This window comes from Phycodurus eques, chromosome 6 (genome assembly GCF_024500275.1).
Source record: "Phycodurus eques isolate BA_2022a chromosome 6, UOR_Pequ_1.1, whole genome shotgun sequence".
NCBI lineage: Eukaryota > Metazoa > Chordata > Actinopteri > Syngnathiformes > Syngnathidae > Phycodurus > Phycodurus eques.
Window position 1 is genome coordinate 29,445,805 of NC_084530.1, and position 23,187 is coordinate 29,468,991.

General features: G+C 43.6%; 2 protein-coding genes across 5 annotated transcripts in view; one reads left to right on the plus strand and one right to left on the minus strand.

The window, feature by feature from the left end:
• Positions 1-479: 479 nt before the first annotated feature.
• On the minus strand, positions 480-19,468 carry ecpas (Ecm29 proteasome adaptor and scaffold). Its single transcript, XM_061679978.1, has 49 exons — positions 19,401-19,468; positions 17,150-17,280; positions 16,559-16,675; positions 16,364-16,482; positions 14,710-14,859; positions 14,413-14,584; positions 14,201-14,340; positions 13,980-14,058; positions 13,770-13,889; positions 13,593-13,678; positions 13,427-13,502; positions 13,289-13,338; positions 13,142-13,208; positions 12,936-13,058; positions 12,474-12,577; positions 12,242-12,365; positions 12,047-12,127; positions 11,759-11,969; positions 11,597-11,688; positions 11,357-11,491; positions 11,124-11,283; positions 10,876-11,048; positions 10,674-10,775; positions 10,399-10,522; positions 9,780-9,925; positions 9,586-9,640; positions 9,372-9,486; positions 9,217-9,285; positions 8,991-9,108; positions 8,373-8,540; positions 8,112-8,191; positions 7,308-7,413; positions 6,733-6,780; positions 6,540-6,658; positions 6,311-6,461; positions 6,162-6,227; positions 5,453-5,542; positions 4,863-4,929; positions 4,693-4,784; positions 4,282-4,348; positions 4,014-4,211; positions 3,010-3,221; positions 2,872-2,915; positions 2,357-2,549; positions 2,134-2,284; positions 1,552-1,657; positions 1,378-1,466; positions 1,228-1,299; positions 480-1,070 (listed from the first exon to the last, which is right to left on the minus strand). Exons 1-49 carry the CDS (start codon positions 19,420-19,422, stop codon positions 931-933), a joined length of 5,520 nt encoding a protein of 1,839 aa, XP_061535962.1. The 5' UTR covers positions 19,423-19,468; the 3' UTR covers positions 480-930.
• Positions 19,469-20,136: 668 nt separating this feature from the next.
• kdm4c (lysine (K)-specific demethylase 4C) overlaps positions 20,137-23,187 on the plus strand; it is a 30,061-nt gene continuing 27,010 nt past the window's right edge. For all 4 annotated transcript variants that reach the window (XM_061679010.1, XM_061679013.1, XM_061679012.1 and 1 more), the window contains exon 1: positions 20,137-20,273. The gene's annotated coding sequence lies outside the window, so the exon portion shown is untranslated. The remainder of the gene's footprint in view (positions 20,274-23,187) is intronic.

Below are 23,187 nucleotides of genomic sequence, written 5' to 3' on the forward strand. Positions count from 1 at the left end.
CACTAGTGATAAACTATGTAAATGTACATGTAAAATTGTTCATTTTACTCATATTTATTGACAATAACTCAATTAACCCATTGTTTAATTAGATAAATGAAAAAAAAATGTTAATGAACCAATTTTACAGGAAATATAAATGCAACCCCATGGGCACCCACTGCTTTTTCATCTGGGGGAAAAACGTGAATTAATCCCTTTTGTAAGTGACGTTGAATCCACCAGACACGACATATTTAAAGTCCACTTTGCTGGAAAAGCTTATACGTACAAATGGCAAATTGTTGCCAACTTCCCTCACTTTGCACGCATGTGCATGTCATCATATTTTGATTAACAATGTAATATGGTCACCAAATTACTGCAATATCTGCAGTTTGTAATTGTTACCAACTTTTAACACGATACAGCGAACACACGAGATTCATGCAAACTAAAATGTTTGTAAAGACATTTCCAATAAGTCAAATAATCACTGTTGAGACAAGGTTGTTTTTATTTCACTAGTGACAAATTGAAACAACTAAAGCATATCACTTAAACAGGGTTGTAACTTAGTTTCAAGACTTGATGGAAAAAGTCCAGTCATTCATCTTGCAAACAGTTGTCAACCAACGTTTTCAGCAACACAAGGGAGTAAAGAGTAATTGAAGTACTGTCATCCTTAATTTCAGCGTTTTGGCAACAGTCAGCCAAGGTAAAGGAGCTGTTGATATTTAACGAGTAGACAAACGCTCGACAGTAGTAAAAGCCCGCCTTCGGGGCCAGTTAGACAGTGTCAAGCACTCTGGTTCATCACATTTAAATGTATTATTACAACAACTGTCCAAAGAGCCAAATAGAAAGGACACTACAAAAGACAACTTCCACAAGTTGTGTTATTTCTTATTACTTTTGCCACAGAGTAAGTGCGGCTGGTGCGTGCGTGTTTCAGGGTTGGCTCTGGATGTGCCTGCGCAGCTCTTGGGCTTTGTCTCTCAGGTCCGGTCTGCTGTCCGACTGAAGCGTAGACAGCGAACGCTGCAGCTGCTCCCGACTCTTCACCGACACACAATCCCACTGCTCGCTCTCTGGTAGACAAACGTACACGTAAACATACATCAGCGACAGTGAGATCAACATGAAGTGGAAAAAATGACGTCTGTCATTTAATCAGTGAAATGTCATCGCGAGTGAGACTGCATTTGTTTTTCCCCCTTTGGAACGAGTGACACCTGGCGGTCTTACCTCCGGTTCTCTTCACGATCAGCTCCACTACGGACAAGGCCTCCGTCCTCACAGATGAATAACTTTTGTTTTCTAGTAAAAGACAAACAGCACACGTGGCGGTGAAGTAGAAGCAAACTCAAGAGTACGACAGCGATGCGACGCGTTTACCTAAAGGATGAGTGAGAGCGGCACACGTGTGGGTTAGGATGAGCGACAGCGTGCTCACGTCGCTGCTGTTCTTCTCAAACAACAACAATCTGGGGGGGGGGGGAAGAAAGAAAAGAATATAAATTGAATGTAACGCCAGGAAGATAAATTGGAGGTCTGTTTGATTGTCCGTACCCCTGGAAATAGGCCTTCATGCAGTGGAGAACAGCAAGCTGCACCTTCCATGTGCTCAATTGCAACTTATCACACATGAGGCTGCATACCTCCACCTGGAAACGAGCTGTCAAAAAAGAAAAAATAACAAGGTGGACCCCGACATACTTGCGGTTCGGCACCCACGGATTCCCCTTATCACAAATTTGTTTTCCAATTATTGTTGTTGTTTTTTTGAAGGGGAGACAACCCCTGTTTTTCACAGAAAACACTTATCGGCAGTATATCCCACACAAGCACACAACAAAGACTTTTGGGCATTAAAAAAAATACTTTTTTTTTTCAATGCAATTATAACAGGCGTTAATTATTTGCGGATTTCCGGTCCCTATCCACTGTAGACAGTCAATGAGAAGACACACAAACAATGAACCACATCCTTCAAGAGGCCAGCTGGGTCATCACTGCTCCAATCAAGAACTTTCGGAAGAACCTACAACGGGCGAGGTTTTGGTGCGACGACATGATGATGACAAATTGCAAATAGACTTGATGGACGCTCAGTATAAAAAGAGAACTTTGCAACATGAGAGGAGAACTTACATTGGGTCTGGGCGTTCTTGGGCCAAGTCTTCCCCAGGGTCTCAAAAGCACAGAGCAGAGCTTCCGTCTGCAGTTCTTTCTCCTTGGTGGTGAGGTCATCCTTCTCCTCCTCTCGTGACCTCAGTGACGCTGCGCCGCTCTCCGGGCACCTCTGCCAACAAGTTCAAACGCCTGACGTGTCAGAAAAGAGGCCGCGGATGCTGCTAGAAGACGTCAGAGTCACCTTCTTTATCAGCGGGAAGAGGATGTCGGTCATGTCGCCGAAGCGGTCGTCCTGGCTGCTGTGAAGCACGTCGCCCGCGCAGCACAGGGCGGCCATTTTGTACACCAGACTCTCCTTGCGACATTCCTTGAGGACCACCTCCAGCACCTCCGACGTGGCGGGCTGGCCGGCACAAGGCTTCTGGAGCTCAGTGCTACAAATTGTACATACAGGGAAACAAAGCAGGGTGACTTAGAGTTGTTATAAAAAGTCTATACACCCTTCTTCAAATGACAGCTTTATGGGTGGGATATGGAAAAAGAGACCAAGATAAATGATCTTCCACACAAACTCTGCCTTTGTGAATCTTGCTTTGTGCACTGAGACAAAAAAAGGGCCTTCCCCAAACTTTTGCCACAAAGCTGGATGCAGTCACTACTAACAAAAAAAAATTAGGAATATTCATTTCACTACCTTGATTTAAAAAAATAAAACATAAAATAATGTATAAATGCAACAATGGTGAAATGAAAGACCTGCATTTGGAGACAACTGATCCAATGGCCTTCAGTAGCTCCTCCTGGAGTGACAAAAACAAAAACAAAGGCCGAAGCACACCACCACTTAGTATCGTTTTGTTGAAATAACTCGACAATTACATTTGGGGCCATCACCTTGCCCGCCCACGTGCGTCCCGCCAGGCCCTGCATTAAGGCAGTCAGCACCAAGCCCAGGTGCGGCGTCACCAACGAGCCGGTCTGTTCCTTGGCAACGGTTGCCATGGCAGCTGCACCCTGAGCCTTCATCTTCCAAGACTGGGACTGCAATGCCTTCTGGGTAATGGCGATGAGCTCCGTCATGTAGAGTCGGATGCCTCCGAAACTTCCTGGTACCCAAGAAATATATCATCGTAGCCATGAACATAAGTAGACTATATTTTTTTTACTCACCATATACTAACAAGCAACATCTGAATGGAATCTATTTTTATTTGTGCTTTTTTTAACCGCCTTATTTACATACGGTGTAAAAGGCAGCGACTGTGGTCATCCTGCAACTGTGCCACCATCTGGTGTGACATCAAATTGCTTCAAAGGAAAAGTGAGTCTCGGGTGTTTGTACGCCACTGTTGGCTTCCTGCTATTCCCTTTTATTACACGGCCTTTTTCACACAAAAAAAAAAAAAGAAAAAATGAAAAATTTGCGGCTATCGGCGTCTTTTTGTGCTTTCTGTAACGCTCGAGGTGCAACAAGCTGGTGCCAAAGAACTGGCTAATAGGAAAGTAGTCGCTGTATTTTTACGGGTTGTGAAGGTGACACATCCGAGTTTATTCACTTCCCGTTGCATTTTGACCATATCAAATCATATGTAAGCCATTTATTTTGAATTTCAATGTTGTAATAGCAGTTTGACAGTGTTCTGGGATGATAGCTCGGGGTATATTCAGGGTTGAAATGATTAAAATAGGTCATGATAAACATTTTTACTTGCCAGTTTTCGCTATTCATGACAGTGAGTACTCCCTTCACTGTAATAGCAATTTGCGGGGACCTCCGTGTAAAAAAGCTTCATAAAAGGGAACGTCACCTTTTATCGCATGGATGGATGCTGCGTTAAAGTGCACACAATTGCAGGAACATGCGTAAATGGCTCTGAAGTGACGCTGATGTTTCTCACCGGGGACATTCTCCTGCCACACTTCGGCCCACAAGGTGGCGTCCTGACTCTCTCCCTTCTCCTCGTCGGCGCCGGGTGCCTGGTGCATGCCCAGGAAAGCCAGCGGCAGTGCCACTCCCGCGTGGGCCTTCAGCACATCGGGGCTATAGTGGCTAATGGCGTGCATAGTCAGCGCGCAAGAGGACTTGTACACTGGCTCTGGAAATAAATCCCAAGGACTGGTTATTTTGAATACTAACGTAAGTAGTTGGTTTAACTGCTGCCTCACCTTCTTTCTCCAGGTACCAGGCGTTGAGCTTCAAAAGTAGCTTCTCCACGCTGCTGTCTTTAGCTGTCTGATGGAGCAACACAAGAGGGCTCGTTAACACCAAGCTACAGGGCAGAAGAATTTGGCTGGCACTCATTTGTGTTTGGAATGGTGCAATGTTGACAAAACACTATTTTTCGGCTCCAAGGTACAAAGCTAAACACAGTGGTAGAACTAGTTACATCGCAGTCCTTATCACTGGCCGATGGATAATTATCAAAACTGAGCTTTACGAACACAAAACTATTGTGTTAATGTAATAAAATGCTAGATGTCCTTCGTCACAATGTTGTCACATTATTGACAGATATTACAATTCTGCAGTGAAAGTCAAATCATTCCAAAATAAGCTGATATGAACTGTTTTCTTACCCTGACAAGATGGCCCAGAGCAAAGGCAAAGGCTTTCTGAACCACAGCGCTTCTGTCGTGGATGCCGCTGAGCAAAGCGCTCATCAGTTTACCTGAGAGCGCCACAAACCATGAGGACTTTGCATGTATAAAAAGGGAAAACGTGACGAAAGCGCCGGCTCGCGCAGCACCTGAGTATGGGGCGAGGTCCTGGGGACATTGCACTGTGAGGGAAACGATCACACTGGCACAACCTCCCTGTGAAAAGAAATGATAAAAAACGAGAGGACAAGACGATGCAAAACAGGAGGACATTCATTCACATAATCAGGTTTTTTCCCCCCTGTGGAACATATCTTAAATATTGACTGGAAAACACATCTATTCACGTAGTTTTGTGCTCTAATATGACACAAGATGGGACCGTAGGAAAGTAGTAATTGGTGTCAAAGAAGTATGCTAAAGTTCCAGAGTCTTTGGCGCATCGCATGTACATGGACATGTGCACTTCCGGAACATTTCTTTCCAGAATCAAATCATATAGCCTGCAAACCATTTATTTTTCTAAGGGCAAAATTGTAAGCTGAGTTTGACAAAGTGTTGTGGGGGTCATACGTTGCGGGAAATATATTAAAATAGGCAATTCTAAAGCTTTTAGGGGGCGGTGGTCTATTACTCTGGGGGTTTTCCACTTTTCTCAGCAGGGTTGTCCCTATCTCCCGCAAATAGCGGGTTTTCATTGTATTCCAATTTGAGAATTGTATTCTTGAAGGCCCGTTACCTTGGTGCCAAGGCCGACTCCACTCTTCAGCAGCTCACAAAGCCTGGGAACCAACTCCCCCAGCACTGCAGTGTCCAGGTGCTGCAAACACTGAACACAACACACGCACACATGAAAAGAACTAAAATCTGAAAAATGTGACGTGCATTAGGTGTGTCAGAAAGGTTCCAGGACTTGTGTCACAAAAAGTATTTTTGAAAATCAAAACTACACACGACAAGTTTTCCCCTCCAAAGGAATCCCCCTGCAGTCTAACGCACTTTCCCCGCATTCTGTGCCATGCCTTCATGCACTCCTGGAAGGATTCTCGCGGGATCCTCTGCAGCTCTGTCTTCACGGCCATCTTGTCATCATCCACATTTTCAGAACGAGTCCCCTTGGGCTTGGAAAAGAGGGGGGAAAAAATAAATCACACGGCGTCACGTCGGGTGAGTAGGGAGGTTGCTCCAGCACGCCGATGTTGTTCTCGACCAGGAACTGTCAGACGCTCAGAGCTTTTCTGAGCAGACGAGTTGCGGAGGCGAAGCAGCCAAGGGTTGTCCTGCCACAATTTGCCCAAAGAATGAAGCAAACGCCGCAGGACCTCTTTGTAGATGCACACGTTGATCATTTGGCCGACACTGAAGGGGAAAACTCGTAGTTTGGGTTTGAAATATATCTTTTGTGACGCCAGTCCCGGACTTTTTCTGACAAATCTCTATCTTATTACCATGTTAACGGTTTCCATCATTGGAGAGGATTTGGCAGCGCTGAGCCTGGCAGCATCCATGGCACTCTACGTAAACGGACAAACGCAAAACCGGTGACAAGCTGAAGTTAATGTTGTGACAAGAGGATCCTTAGGAGGGCCGCAGTTACCTTCTCCTGCTCTGTGGCTCTGAGGCTGAGGTAGTTGAGGACCTGAGGCTCCAAGTTGCTCAGGGCCTCCAGGAGGGCCGGGATAAGTCTGGAAGCGTGAGGCTTGAGTCGGGCGCCGGCTGTCTTACTTATCTTAACTAGGGTCTGGATGCTGGTACAAAAAGAAACGAAAACATTTTACAAATGAACGCCACACTTATCATGATGAAAACACAATAACTGATATTACCTGAGCGAGCGAACTTCAGCGACATTGCTGACTATGCCCTTCTCCAGCAACGTGGGCAGAAGTGCTGCCACAGTTCTCTGGGCAGTCGAACCGGTAGACTCGCACATACGAGTGCACACCTGTAAAAAGAGTGACGTCATAAAGTGTTCGCTTTCATCCATTAATCCTAGAATGCAATGATTGACAGCTTTACCTTACTGAGCGTTTTCAGCGTTAGATCTGCAGCCTTCCTCACAGATTCCTGAAAGACAAAAAAATAATTGTATAATTGGGTCCGAATAAGTAAAAAAAAAAAAAAATACAATATTGGGGAAAAACATAAATATAGAACTGAATTTGTTTTATTTCTATAGAGCCTTATTGAGCCAAGGCACATTTTAAATGAGAAAAATGTTCCAGCACACTGCCAAACAAAAATGGCAAACTAAAACAAAGATCTCATTTCAACTTCCTCACAAATATACTTTGTGTGATGAAATTTGAGCCCGTTTAGTGGAACACAAAGCTTTTGTGGTGTATGGATGCCAACAGTTGGGTACACAAGTTAACTGTGCCTTCTGCCATCCAGTGGGCGAGCATTTCATTGGTCTGCCAATCATTATAAGTCACTAGCGAGATACACAAGTTGTAGGACATTAATACTTCGGACCAAACTTCTTAAATGAAATTGGATAATTACCAGCGGCACATTTGATAATCTCTCATAGCACCGTGAGTGGGAACCACTGCTGTGGCACAACTGACATATTTCAGTGCCGTTTTGCTCACCTTGATATCGTCAAGCACTCTGAAAAGAGTCTCCCACATTTCAGCCAAGTGATCGATGAGGTCATCAGCCTGGCGGCCTCGAACCAAGTCGTTGAGCGCCAAGCAGCTGTGAGGAAATGCCACTTATGAACACATAGGGCCTGATTTACTAAGATCCAAAATAGCGGGCGCTAAATTGCATGGTCACTCACTCACAGGTTACGTGCGCTCTTGGCAACAGTTGTAAAACTGGTGGATAACGCCGTATTTAAGAGAGCTTTTGGCGATTTAGGTAGCGCAGATGGTTTTCACCATCGAACATTTGGGAGAGCACCGCAAGTGAAACAAGTTTGAAGTGATGAAATTGGAAGTGTTTGCGGAAGACGGACAAACATACTACTGAGTTTTACAAAATAAACCACCCCTCCGAGAATTTTGGTGAAGCCAGCGACCACATAAAAGCCAGGTTTTGTTCAATTACCCGGCCCGAGTGCCCATCTTGGTAACATTGCGTTTTAAACTTAGGACAACACTGCTCTGGAAAAAAAATTATAAAAAATGCTGTGGGAGAGGCCAGCACCAGACAATTGTCACAGTGCACTGAAATGACCCAGATGCAAGGAAACACAGAGTTGAGAGGAGTTTTGGTTTGTCATTGGTTACTGGCTCAAGTCAGCCCTTAAATGATTCAGAAGCTCCAAAATTGCATTCCTGAGTGATATGTTGCGATCATGTTTGTTTCTGGGATTTCAAAAATGTTTGCATGAGTAGAAAATACCCGTATTTAAACAATATCAAAATCAAATAGGCATACGGGGAACCGACCTGGACTCCCGCACTCTCCAGGTGTTGCTGGTGAGGTTAGAAATGACATCATGCAGGATCTCCTTCAGGTACTTGTCCACCTGAAACCGACCAGAATGAACAAGAATACATTGGACCCGGCATACTCGCGATTAGTTGTCTGTGGATTCACCTAATCGCTGAGTTTCTTTTTTTTTTTTTTTTCTCTCTCTCTCTCTTGAAATAACATACACAAAATTCTGAAGATGTTTCGCATTCGGATCAACACCAAGCTTCTCGTACCAGTGTCTTATCAGTAACTAAGGCATCCCAGATGCTGGTCATGGCCTGGCGAATGCTTAGGTTTGGGTCAAACTGGTAGCGGTACAGTCGTGGCACCAACTGCGGGAGAAATGGAGCCAGCTGCTCCCCGGCCTTGGTGGCGATCATGTGAAAGCCAAATGCAGCACCCTGAAAAAGACGAGAGCTCAAGGTTGGCACCGGGAGTACGAGACGATGCCAGGGTTGTCAACAAATATTGAAAATAAAAGTTTGTATGCTTAGGTTTGATTGACATTGTCAAGGCAGTAATGATGATTTAACAATGTTTTTGTTTTTTTGTCGAACAGCACTGTATCATAATATAATGTGTCCCTCTCTACAGCATACACTGATTCACCTCCTGTCATAGATTGCATCAGATCGTTTACATTTGCTGGCCACATTCCCTCATATTATACTGCGTGCAAAAGACGGCATTTTTCGGCACCTTTGTCATGTATAAATGGCACGGACATTTAACGTTTCTGATGCAACGTTTTTGTAGGACCTCAGTGTTTCAGAGTGTATTGATTCCTTTTCAAAACACTTCAAAGGCTTTTTGACAATCAATCTTAATAGGAAAGGCGAGGAGCCAGTCACCTTTCGAGAGTTCCACATAGCGTGATGGTTGGCCAGGTTCATGAATTTGTATACGAGATCAGGCTGGTTCAGGTCGCTTGCCAACGAGCAGAGCTCTTTGTATGTAGACAAGCTGTGGCTGTCGGGCAGAACATGAAACATATCACACGATACATGCACTCACGGAATAAGCAACATAAGCAGAGTACAGTATCATGGAAATTACGCTCTACAGTGGAATATTCACCCATCAGGTGTTTTGCCAATCCCCTCTCCTTGGAACACCTGCGTGTCTTCTGACACAGCATGCTTTATTCTGTTTGGAAAGACACATTTAACGTTAATGTAGCGTGGGCGTTACCTCTGTAGCATGAATGGCTGTTTTGATTTTAATCCTCTCACCTTTTGCCCGTCATGAGTGTTTCCACCAAGGTGGACACCAGTTCCTGCTGGTCTGCCTCTCCACCCATCTCATAGACCAGACCCAGGCCTTTAGATGCCACATCCTGACTCAACTCTAAATCAAAGAAGATGTATATATTTTCCTTTTTAAAGGGGGAAAGCGTACGATGTTGGCTGGTGTTATAAACAGCAGGTTGAGTTAAATGTCTCTCACCATCCGGTTCTGAAAGAACAGAGATGAACGCCACCTGGATCTCCTTCAAATGGGACTGGAGCAGAAAAGGAAATGCAACTCAATTTTCCATCGAGTGATTCGATATGCCTGCTATGTTTCATACCAAAAACAAAATGGCTTCTTTATTTATTTTCCATGTCCTGTTTTTCCCAAAAGGGGAAAATAGCACATACCTTGATTTCCTTGTGTTGGCTGAGTTTCTTAACCAGGGAGAGAAGCCAGATACAGGCTGCCTGCCGGACATGAGGGTTTTGGCTAGGAATGTACTTCGACAACACTGAGTTGAGGACCCAAGGAACCACGTCATTGTTTTTGACATCTGACAATGAAAGCATTCAGTTAGTGTTTTTTTCTTTTTGTGTCTGTTGCTTTTAAAGTGCCTGCATTCTTCAGTGATTGTAAATGCATTGTACCGTTTGTGTGTGCTGGAAGAGATTATAGTACTATTAGTATGTCAAGTTAAAAATTCATAATTAGTCACTTTCTTATCCAAACGTGTGAAAAAACTTTACATGTTTCAAAGCCATGTCAACAAGGAATGTGAGCAGACCTAAACACAGAATTGTTTCAAGAAATGTGTGTGTCCAATTGAAAACGCTGAAACACTGTGGTATATATGCCAGACATGTGCGGTGCTGCCACAATGCCAAAAATAGCCAGATTTGGGCTCCCAAAATGCAGATTCCATGGGGACAAAATGTAAAAAACCAACAAAACAAAACAAAAAACCTTTGCAGATACACTGAAACTCGTTTGTATGGATGGAGTCGAAATGCCAGCTCCATTTCTTACTTGACGGTGGGCTGTACTGGTCTTCAGTGCAGGTCCATGGATCTCTTACAGCGCCGGAGCTGGTGCCTAACGCAGCACTGGTAATCGCTTCCCCCACTGTGAACTGCAACTCCACTTGCTTGGCCTTGGAAAGCAAAAATGGAGGAAAACATCACATGGCATTAACCTTATGGATCACTGCCAAGGGGTCTAGTTTTTTTTTCATTTGTATTTTTTAACATCAGCTCCTGTTTTGTAAACCATAAAGCCACAGTCCCAAAAATAATGTGTCACACCTCTACTGAGTCCATAAGTCCCTGTAGCAGCTTCTTCTGATGAGGGAAGTCTCCATCTCCTACTGGTAGGTAGCCTAAAGTCTGGATTGACCGTTCCTTTATCTAGATCGAGTGGAGAAGATAGACACATACAAAAAAGGGGCAAGTCAGTGTTGATTACGGGGGATGGGTTTGTTTCAGTCGCTAGAGCACTATCTGCTACCTTGGTAGTCTCTTTGCCAGAGGGGATGCGTGCAAGGAGGTTTTCTACAATGGACAGTTTGGTGAGGCCGTCACCCTCTGCTGGAATCAGCAGAGCTCCATTCCGACCAATTTCTCCAAGAGCTGTACACGCTGCTACTGGCAACAGTGGACTACTGTTCTCCAGGAAGGAGCCTGAATTATAACAAACATTTAAAGGATTAATAGCCAGAAAGGAAAGATGTGCAAAATCCAAAATTGTGTACACACCAATAGTCTTTGTTGCCATGGCAACAATGTCATCCTCTTCCCGAGAGGTGATGCTGCACTTGTGGGCCGGCTCACTACATGCGGCAGCTTTCTTTTTGCTCATGTACCTTCCCACCATGTAGCCAAGTGCCAAGATGGCACCATGCTGGGTCTCAGGACTCTGAGTTTCAAACAAAACGCATGCAGTTAGGCGGGGGAGACTTTAGCATAATAACATGGTGCGAGTTGCTTACGCGGTTGTCTTTGGTGATTTTGACCAAGTTGTGCACGGCAGCCTGCAGATCATTGCCCGTCATGGTGGAGACCACCACAGCGTACAGCTGGGCTGCAAGCTCCCTCATGTCCTCCTTATTTGTGTTCATCAGACTCTGTACAGCAAAACATTATAAGCTGGATGTATGAATATATGCGGCTAGGTCGTACAATTCGTATTTTATGAAGTATGCCCATTAACACATTTGAATAACACTGACCTTAATCCAGTCAATTTTATCAACAAACTTGGGAGCCAGTTTCTCTGGGCAAACAGACACCACCTCCAAGAGACAGTACATTACCGGAATTCCTGTTTAGAGACAGAATTTGAAATCCACATACAATACAAAGATCTTATTTTGATGACTCAGTGTGGTTACCTCCAACGGCAGACAGCAGCTGCTGCAATAAGTCCAAGTAGATATGAACAGGATTGATCTCAGCGCCCTTGGACCCTAAAGACTCAGAAGACAGAAGTGTGCGGACATAGCGACCGATGGCTGGCGCGTCGTCCTGCATGTCTGTAAGTCGCATAAACTGTGGCGTGGCGCCCGCGCTGTATCCCAGACACATCCTCAGGTACAGCACAATCTGGGGGAGGGAGGCAAAATATGTGGACACTTGCACTGGAGGCAGAAGTTAAATTCAAGATCAGTTATGTGAATTACTTCTTCAAAGGCAGATGGGTTGAAGGGAATAGCTGAAGTTCCAACAATGTATTTGGCTGGAGTCTTGATTCTCTGAGAAGCCTGATGATTTTTTTTTTAACAGGAAAAAGACAAGACAATTTTATAAAATTGTATTACAACAGGATGTACAGTTTAAAAAAAAAAAAAAAAAAAAAAAGATGGACAAAGTCTCACCTTCTCTTGAACGTAGGCCACCATCTCCGGAAAGGAAGGAATCGGCTTGGGTCCCTCCTTCTCAGGACTTTTAGTCGGAAACATCCTCAAGACCTTCTGAGCCTCCCCAGACACCTCCTCGCGCCTCAAAACACAGAACCGAACCATGTTGTGGATAGAAAAATGACATGAGTAAATAGATACATACATACATACAGAGAGCGTGCCATGACAGTGGCTGGTTGGTACTCACGGGTCTCCAGCAGCGAGCAGCAGCAGGTATCTTGATGGCACATGATCAGGCCCAAACACTGTACTTGCAAACTTCATTGCAACCTGGCGAATTTGGACCTCAGGCTTTGAAAAGAAATAATGATAAACATTATTTGCCTGTCAACTACTCTTCTTAAACAGAGGTCTCCAGTCTACTTGACGCCAAGAACAATTTAACTGCTGGTTGAATTGTCCGCTTGAATAAATGGTGCATTTGAAATAACTCCTTGCTTTTTTCCCCCCTTAGGAAAAAAGATGGCGCTGGTAAGTTGTTTGAATAGTCATTATTATTTGAAATTTGATAAAAGTGAATAAGGATTCCACCCTAAAATGCCTGATTATTGACTTTTGAGTAAAGGAACGCCCCTGACAACTATGTGGAAATAACATCCTTATTAGCTACAGAATTATCAAGCAAAGAAATTCCCCTGCATAAACTCACCTTCACAATGTATGCAGCCACCAATGCCTCCATCAAGTTCAGTAGTGCCCCCTGTAGGTTGGCATAGGCTCCAACCATCATAGACAAAGCCTCCTGGATGGCTAGACGTACATCAGGCTCCTCCTGAAAATGAACATGCAAGACTTCAAGAAACAGATTTCACAATGTGTTACCTTATGCATAGTTGACAAGTCTAATGAACTCACCTTACACATGGACTCAAAAAACTGCTGCACCAGCGCAATATCCTTTGTGAAGAGCTGAGGCATACGGCTAGGAAAAAAATAAAAATAAAATTGTAAAATTAGAAATCCTGGTAACGGTGTTTAAGAAAAAAAATGTTTTGGAACTACCTTGAGAGCTTTCCAACAGCAGAATATGCAACACATAGTAATTTGGGATCCTGTCAACATATTTTCTACATTTAGTAGGAGTAAACAAAAGTGTAGTGCATGAAAATTATAATCAAATGTTAAAATTCAAGGATTTACCTCTTTGTACTCATTAATAAGCTTGGTAAGGCCATTCAGCAGCATTAGTCCTAATGGCTTATTAGTATCGGGACACCTGAAACAATGGAAAACAATTTTTTTAAATTTGTATATCCTCAAAATGTGGTTAATCTATTGAGAGAGTGGAAAGGTGTTTATTTCTTACACCATACAGATGTGATGGACAAACTGCAAGGTGAGAGAGAGCAGTTTGTTGTTGGTGTTGGCGCCAAACAAACCATCATAAACAACCTATGAAGGATAGGAAAACTGAGTTATAATACACTGGAGAAGAACCTAGCAAAAGAAGAATTTTGTGGAATAAGGTGCCCACCGAACCCACCTGGATATTAGCTGGGAAGCACTCTGCAGCGAGACGGGAGCGTAAAAGATGTGGCAGGATCTTTAACTTGACTCTCGTGCTCACTGGTTCATGTTTCAGCTCATGCTTCATCGTGCCGCCCTAAAACACAATGCCACACTCATTTCAAACACTGTACATTGATTCCTACATCTAATCATTATCGGTGAGCATTTCAACGAGCTCACAAACCTTTGTTTTGAGAGGAACATCCCCCAGGTAAACCTTGTACATCTTGTTGATTATTAAGGGGTTGTTCCAATCAATAATGCTGGAAGACAAAACAAAACCAACTATATCTCTTTTGATTTGCAACATTTCTGTCCGAAATGTGAATGGTTTTTTTTTGTATGTAAGGTTTATAGCTTGACAATTGCACATCTAACTTGTTCAGTAAAAGTTAAACCACCCACCTCTGTTTGCTCTTGAGTTCCAGATCAGCTGCAGTAGCCACGCTGTGTCGAGTGTCGCTGGACGCCACCACCAGGTGCACCACCGTCTCCACTTCTGGCACTTGCTTTGCCTCAATGAACTTCACTATGCCCAGCTTACACTGTAGAGACCAAAGACACAATAAAGTCTAACACAAAGGAACGCCTACTGCAGCAACCTTAAATGATTTGACCTGCTCTAGCTGCTCAGAGGTCCACTGGGCCTCTCCTATGACCCTCTTGGCAGCATAGATATTCATCCCTGGGGGAGCCTGGGGTAGACTCTGCCCGGATGCAGCCCCATCAGCAGAAGCCCCTTGGGAGGAGGATGGTGAAGGGCGAGTGGGAGATTCATTCAGCACAAACCTAAAGAGACACCAAGTCAATAGCTTTGATACATTACAAATAATTGCCTTCATTCGATTAGATAAGTGGAACTAACGTGCCATTTTTTTTTTTTTTAAAGTCAGACCCCTGGGACACCAACTCACCCATAAGGCATCAGCAAGACGTCCAACATGAACTCCAGCAAGAGCTGTACTGTCTTTGGCCGCTCACTTAAGTTAAAAGGAGAAGCTTTCTTGGAGGCGTCTGCTGGATATTTCATATGGTAAAGAGTAGGAATCAGCAGGTGCATTAGGCTAAGAGAGGATGGAGAAGAGATGCAAAATAATAATTCAGTCAGGAGAGGGGAGGGAAAAAAAAAGGTTCAGGTCAAATAAATAGGATTGACAAGCAGTGGGCTTCGTGATCTGGTGTTCAACTTCATGCATACAGTGGAAGCTCCAAGTTCGAATGCCACCGAAGTCGTACAATTTGGAATTTGAATACACCACACGACATGTTACGAGACTTCCGCATGTCTCAGACTTTTGGGGATTTTGCTCATTTTCTATTGTAACCGTGTGAAGCACTTTATGAGTGCTCTAAGTGGGAAGTGCTGCATAAATAAAATGTATGTACTTATCTACAAGTGTGCTTTGACTCTTCTTTGTTTTGTGTTTGTTGTGATGCCACCATGAAAATGTAACAACAACAAGAAAACTGAAAATTGATTTTAATATAACATAGCAAAGCATTACACGTTTTTGTCCTGGCTAAATAAGGCTAAAGCAACGGTAACTGTACTCAACTTCATTTGTAAAGCACTGTTAAACAACCGCAGCTGTAACAAAGTGCTGAACATAATAAATATTGAGTATAAAGGAATAAATAAGAATACATAAATAAATAGTAAACTCCTGCAGCGCATCGCCCGTCTTCGACTGAACTGTCATAGTCCCCAAGTTGGCCACCTGCTGTTCTGCCGGCGGCCTGTTGGTGGTCTCAACGTGTATGGAGTTTGTGGTCAGACTCCCCAGAAGATGGAGAGAAAAACAACTCACTTCAAGTTGGCATTTGGCCTCCAGGAGGTCCAGAGGTTTATTCGCTCGCATTTTACAGTCTAACATGTAGCGTGAAGTTGTGAGTAAATGAGAGAGAAGAACATGTTGAAGTCTCCACTGACCAGTATGAGGGCAGCAGGATGTTAAAATTGTAATCTCGCTATCATGTTGGCGTTGGCTGCAGCGCCAAAAACTAAAAGGTTGCACGAGGAGAGACAAACATCTGCAGTTTTCCAACAGCCGGAAGTTCGTCCGTTGGCGGATAACTTCACATTCCCCACAAAGATCAAAGGAACAGGATCGTTTAAATCACCTGTCCCATTTAGCGCTCTCTCTCACTTTACTTTATTTTACATTAGGGTGATGTTGGCCCGGCTCCTTGTTAAGGGCGAAGTGAAGCATCGCAAACGAGAGGGAGAAAAAAAAAAAAAAGTGCTATAGAATCTACACTCATCCTTAATAAAAAAAAAAAAAAAAACAAATGAATACACAATACAATAGAAATAATACTTTTCCATATAGGATTTGGGCTCCATTTATGAAGCGACGTAGCTGGTTGCGGTTGAGATGAGAGTCTTAAACAAACAGCAAGGGGGAAGAAAGCACAACAGCGTTGATATTTTCTAAGAATTTTAATGCGTAAAACGTACAAGTAAAAATGGTTTAGCACAACACAAGATGAATACGTGTTCGACCTAAGAGGTTCCACTGTACTCTAGAAGTAAAGCAAACCAAGAACAAAAATGGCATGTGGCCTTACCTGTCCTGCTGAGGTTGTGGCTTGCCTTCCATAGCCGTTAATAGGGTGGGGGCCAACTCACACTGCTTTCCCACCTCCAGGCGAGGGTAGCCCATTTTTATGTAGATAATGGTAAAATTCTAAAGGGAATTAGGGGGAAATCAAACCACCATTTCCTGCAGTAAGATGCCTTTATTTCAAAATGAGAAACCATACCGTAACAAAGGAGGCTGCTGCTGGGTCTTGGTACTGAACCAGTAAAGTTTCTACTGGTAGCTGAATCTTAGGTCTGCTTTTTATCCTCTTGTTCAGGTGGACTAGCAGTTCCATCACCTAGCACGAGAGACATTGTACCCAAAATGTTATTTTAAATCACTCACCAGATATGACATTAGGTACACTTGCACAATTTCATGAAAACCCCAATGTGTCTCACTGAGCTGTACTGTGCTGTGCTGATCTACGCCACTGCAAAATCCATCCATCCATCTATTTTCTATACTGCTTATCCTCTTTAGGTCATGAGTGTGCTGGAGCCTATCCCATCTGACTTCGGGCGAAACACTGCAAACTCAAGTCATAATAATACTAATAAACATGTTCTTAAATGTATACCTTTTTGACAGTGACAACCAAAGCAGAGTATCATTACCGCTACCAAAGAAGTCATGTTTTTATAAATGTCTTAATATTTTTGGGAGGTGTATGTATGAAGGCCTACATGAATGGTGTTAATGCAAATTAAGTGGGGGGGGGAGGGCAAAATAAAGCAAGGATGCCATAGTCAGAGGCAAAAAGCCTTCTTACTTTCTTCCGCACACCCTCTTGCACACTGGAGAGTTTGAGGAGAACGGGTGGGAGAAATTTGGAGATAATGTCCTGAAGCTGATCATCCGTCTCTGCATGGCCCAGGCGCAGAAACACCCGCTCCAGTTGATCTGCCAAAAAACAACTTCCTTAATTCATTTTCTAGATGTGACCAGCAGTGAATAAAGTCCAGCTACATATAGCAGTGATTCCCAATTATTGTACCATGAGATCTCCAGATGTGCCTCTAAATTAAGCCCAAATAAATGACCAGCTGCTCTAGTAGGCTTTTCCTGACATACTTTTTTTATTTTTAGCAGAAGCTTGAGGGTATTTGGAACGGTTCATAATTCCCTCAATCATGTCTAAGGTCCCACTTTCAGCTGGGAGGAGAGAAAAGAAGAAAAAAAAAAAGTCCCAAAACATGCTGCTGCCACCACCATGCTTCGTTGTAGCGCATTCATTGTAGTTCTTTTGTTTAATGAGCAGTTTTGTGTTTGCCCCAAACATACTTTTTGGAATGATGGCTAAAAGGTTAAAATTTGGTTTTATTACACCAAATCTCTAAAACACATGTGGGGAAATATCAGGAAAAGCCTCCTAGAACATCTATCAGTTATTTGGAGTTAATTACTCATTTGTGACAAATTGTGACAGGTGTGTGCTGACTCCCATTTAACATGACTTTGAATGAGATTGGTTAATTCTGAACACAGCCACATTCCATTTATAAGCGGGTGTGCACACTTGTGCAACACATCTGTAATTTATTTGGAGTTAATTAGTCACTTTACATTGTGACCGGTGTGTGCTGACTCCTATTTAACATGACTTTGAATGAGATTGGTTAATTCTGAACACAGCCACATTCTATTTATAAGAGGGTGTGCAGACTCTCAACAACCTCCATATTCCAGTTATTTTTACTTACCCTCTCATCAAGATAAAAATAATCTATTGAGGTGTACAGGCTAGAGGCTATTAAATTTTGAAATTTATTATAATCGTTTATTTTTTTAAATATCAGAAAAAAACTTGCATTTGAACAGGGGTGTGTAGACTTTTTATAGCCATTGTATGCCATTGACAGTTATAACAATGAAATGCTCTTCCACAAGAGGGCAGAAGTTACAATTTACCTGTTAATCCACCTGTTGCCATTCACACAACTGAATAGCATTGTCTTTGTTCAACGAAACAGGCCAGACTTCATGTTGAGTAAGTCTTTTAGTAAATTGAGACTAGATCACCATTATTTCAGTACAGTATAGAGCAAAGCAAACTTATTTATATAGCGCGTTTCATACACATGGTAACTCAATGTGCATTACATGATTAGAAGCATTTAAAAACCAAGGGAAAAAAACAGTTTATAAACATTTAAAACAAAAGAGAAAATAAAATAAAAATACAATTAAAACAGCATACAGTGCGAGAAATATCATTTAGAAGTGGAAATGCTCTAAAAAGCATGGGGGGAAAGTAAGAGCTTTTAACCTGGACTTATAGATGACATACTTTTAGTGACATTTTTGTTTGGTGGTGTGTTGTGAGATTTTTCGAGATCCAACCTAAACGCATTGGCTCCATCAAGGTTGGGAAACAGTGAAATCATTTGGACATTTGCACAGCACTTCAAATGCTGGGTAAGACTTTGGGTGTAACCATCCACCCGGCGTACACCTCCAGCTTCCTCCCGACAAAAAAAATCGAATAATTTCTCATGAAGTGGTGTGGAGCAATAACATGCTCGTTATCCAAGTTTGTGTGATAACCTGGTCGTGTCGGCTTGTGTGTATGCGAGTCCATTTCCCAGCCCTGCCTGCCGTTTCTTGGCACTGTTCCCCGAGCAGCGACAGCTCAAACTCACAACGCATTTCCCCATTTCTCTCACACAAGTCCAAGCTTACACGCTCACGACACCGTGCACGGTTGCGCCGAAATGTCACATACTGTCATTTGTTAAAGCGCCATGTCATTACCTCGCTGAATCAATGTGTATTCACAACGTTTGTGGCACATTTAATTTGACCATGACTGGGCAAACGGCCTTGTGACGATAGTTAGCTAGCAAGTGCTAATTAGCATGCTAACAGTTTTGCATTTTTCTCTTAACGTGGCGTTAGCTGAATCGTCTAAATTCAACCAGAGGCCAACGTCAAGCGTGCTTGTACTTATGTACGCGTAAGACAGCCATAAAAAAGGCAATGAAATGAGATGTGAAAGACTGTTAACGCAGATAGAAACTTACTGAGTTCATCCTGGGCAGCCATGTTTGCAGATGCTCATTGGCGACTCCTACCGATCACCGAGCGTCACTGCACCCGCAGCCCTATGTGCCCGATGTGCTCACAAATCACAAAAAATGCACAACTTTGGATTCATACGTTCACAAATCAGCTGTCCCTTTCAATGATCACCTCTCAAAATAATGCAGTGCAGTTGTCAACCACTCCAAACCACAATATTAAACATTGTTTATTAATGCGTCTTTATCAGTCAGAACTGAGCCGTGCAATGCAGTAGAAATTCATCTTTCTCGAGCAGAAGTGAGCAAACTTGTGCTCGATGGCCGCACATTTGATTTTTTTTTTTAAACAGACAGCTGGACGGGCTATCTTTATATGAGGTAAAATAAATAAATAAGTCGTGAATAACAATAACAACAAAAATAATCATTGTATTTATAAGCACCCTTTAGGGCACTCAAGGTCACCGCATAAACACAGTTAAAAGAAATCAGGCAGTACAAGAAAAATAACAGAACATGAAAGATCAATGAAAATGACAAATAATAGGGGAAATGTTAAAGTGAATATGCAGTGTCTTGAGTTTAGATTTGATTCCCGAGTCTGGGGATAGTGATGTGAGAAATCCCAACGCAACAATAACAACCCTTTGAATAATTGCGAATTCGTCTTTTAAATATGCCACCTGATTATTCCAAAGGGTTCTCAATTTGGGTGCGCGCTCCCGAGAGGCTTCTGCTTTTTGTCGGCGGTCCGGTCGACATAACACCGGAATACGTGCACGCGCGACACCGAGCACTTGTCATGAGAATCAGCTGCTCCGAGCGAGCACGGGGACAATAAACAACATCGCGGCTCACTCTTTTCAATTCAAGGTAAATTCAATTCCTTTGCTGAACAGCTCGCAGATCTCTATTTCCGCAAGCTTTGTGCGTTTCGTGACAGCTTTGCCCCAAGCAGCTAAGCGCTAGCATGGCTAGCCAGATAAGTTGGCACGCGCTAATGCCACTTGGGCTTCTGGCTTTGCGAGCCCTCCTTCCGTCTCCTCATTTGCCAGGCAACTGTGGCAAAGACTGCAGCAGAGTTGGTGTCGAGAAACGGAATCACTCGCGCTACACGAGGTGGCAAAGAGTGCTAGTAGTTGCGGGCCTGTGCTGTGTACTAGTAGCCAGCTTGCGTGGTGGGACATTTAAACCCCCGCTCGGTTGTGCTCTCACAAGTTAGCAAAACGAGTGGCTGGCTAAGCGTTTCGTGGTTTTCCTTGGTTTTTATTTCTCTCTCTCTCTCTTTTTTCCCCCCAAGCAGCCACGCGACTCCTGCTGAGTGTTTGCCACTAAACGCAAACAATGTTTCGAATGAAGCCAAAGTGTTCTTTGATGAGCTAGCGAGCTGGGCTATTCGCTCAGCCATAGCTAGGAATCAAAACAAAACGTAGGCTAGGCAGCTAGCCGAGCAGACAACAAAGATGAGACGTGTCGATGACACGTTGTTCACGTTAACTTATACATACAAGTTTAATGACAAACGGGACTTAGTTACGCTCGTTACGTTAGGTGACCTGATTGACTTGTTTTAACGACCGATGTGTCGACTGAGCTGATGCAAGCTTTGAAAAGGGTGAACACGTTGTGAGTGGGACAATGGCGAGAGATGTAAACATAAAAAGTAGCAACAGTTCATCGTATTCAGATAAGAGATCGGTTCGGCTTGAAGATGTGTTACGTAAGCACGTCTCCCGTTACAATGCGAGGCGAGACGTTGAAAAATCACAGACGTTGCAAACGGGCCGTCGTGTTTCTTTGTTTGTCGTGGGGTTGAATTCACTTTGGGGAGTGGGATGGGCGAATGGGACAAATCGGGAGAGGGTCCCGGTTGGCATCATGAAAGGATTTGAGACGTCAATCCACTTTATTTGGTGTCTCCACTTCCACCCTGTGGTGAAAATGGAAATTGCATATGTACCCCATCCTGTCAAGGTTCACCTCCTGTGTAGTAGCACCAAAAGCGAAATGTGCACATGATTTTTGTATTGAACTTTTATGAGAATATCAGGGCATGTGTCTGTGCATTAGAAAATAAATAGCTCCAAAATTGATGATGAATAGAAGAAGATTTAATTAGAATGTAAAGGCATCACACTGTTGTAATGGTTAGCACGTCTGCCTCACAGACCTAGGGGTTCGAGGTTCAAGTCTCTGCTTTCTCGTGTGGAATTTGCATTTTTGCCACTTCTTTGTGCGGATTCTGCGCTTTCCTCCCACAGTCCAAAAACATGCATGTTAGCTTAATTGACGACTTTTAAGTTATCCATCGGTGTGACGAGATGTGAGTGTGAATGTGTTGTTTGTCCAAATGTTCCCTGTGATTGGCGAGAAGAGCATAAACTTGAAAAAAAACCAAACCAAAAAACGATTGCTCCTTCTTGTGGTTCCCTTATATCAGGGGTTCACAACTGTTTACACCAAGTACCACTTCAAAAAATACTTGGCTTTCCTTGTACCACCATTATGACAAATATTGAAATACTGTAACGTTCAATACAACTTAATACAAGATTCAAGGATCCAAAGACCCCTATGATGAGAAAAAATATTGTATCGCATTTTCACTTGCCCGGATGCAGGTCACCGGGGCTCCCCTATGGAGCCAGGCCTGGTGGTGGGACTCGAAGGCGAGCGCCCGGTGGCCGGGCCTGCACCCACGGGGCCCTGCCGGACACAGCCTGAAAGGGTAACGTGGGTCCCCCTTCGCGTGGGCTCACCACCTGTGGGAGGGGCCATAGGGGTTGGGTGCACTGTGAGCTGGGCGGTGCCCGAAGGCGGGGACCTTGGCGATCTGATCCCCGGCTACAGAAGCTGGCCCTAGGGACGTGGAATGTCACCTCTCTGGCAGGGAAGGAGCCCGAGCTGGTGTGTGAGGTCGAGAAGTTCCGACTAGATATAGTCGGACTCGCCTTCACGCACAGCTTGGGCTCTGGTACCAGTCCTCTCGAGAGGGGTTGGACTCTCTTCCGCTCTGGAGTTGCCCACGGTGAGAGGCGCCGAGCAGGTGTGGGTATACTTACTGGAGTGGTGGTCCCCCTTTTTAAGAAGGTTACCTCCCTGGTAAGGTCCATTCAGGGGTGCTGGAGAGGAGGGTCCGTCGGGAAGTCGAATCTCAGATCCAGGAGGAGCAGTGTGATTTTCGTCCTGACCGTGGAACGGTGGACCGGCTCTACACCCTCGGCAGGGTCCCTGAGGGTGCATGGGAGTTCGCCCAACCAGTCTACATGTGTTTTGTGGTCTTGGAGAAGGCGTTTGACCGTAAAGCTGGAATGCAGTTGTATTGAATTTAAACATTAAATTATACAACTGAACAATAGTTAACAAATGTTCTGTACTGGATTAAAAAAAAAAAGTTGAAGCCACTGTAACTTTCTGCAGTTTGAACATGATATTCATTGACTCTTTCGCGTGCCGCTAGGTATGAGCTAATGGTACTCATATCACACTTTGGGTGTCACGACCCTACATGTTGCAGTCAATTGTGGTTGTAGTTAGAACATTGTTAAATTCATCACTCTCTAATATTCCCTGTTAAATTGTAGCATTATTACCTTTGTAAAGGTTGCATTTTTTTATATGACTCTTGCTTTAGATCTTGCAGCACCTAATGTTGTGACGAGTGAGTGCATGTATTAGATATCCTTTTTTAATGTACTTACTGCTTCAAATCTTCTTTTTTATTTTGCCAAAGTTGGAGATTTTCTCTAATCTTTGTTTTGGCGACTGTTTACGCAGCTGTTATTCT

Coding starts and splice junctions, on each gene's coding strand:
- ecpas (XM_061679978.1), bottom strand. CDS start 19,422: ATGGCTGCCCAGGATGAACTCA. Junction 11,284..11,356: donor AAATCACCAAAGACAACCGC/GTAAGCAACTCG, acceptor TTTGAAACTCAG/AGTCCTGAGACCCAGCATGG. Junction 8,541..8,990: donor CTATGTGGAACTCTCGAAAG/GTGACTGGCTCC, acceptor CGTCTTTTTCAG/GGTGCTGCATTTGGCTTTCA.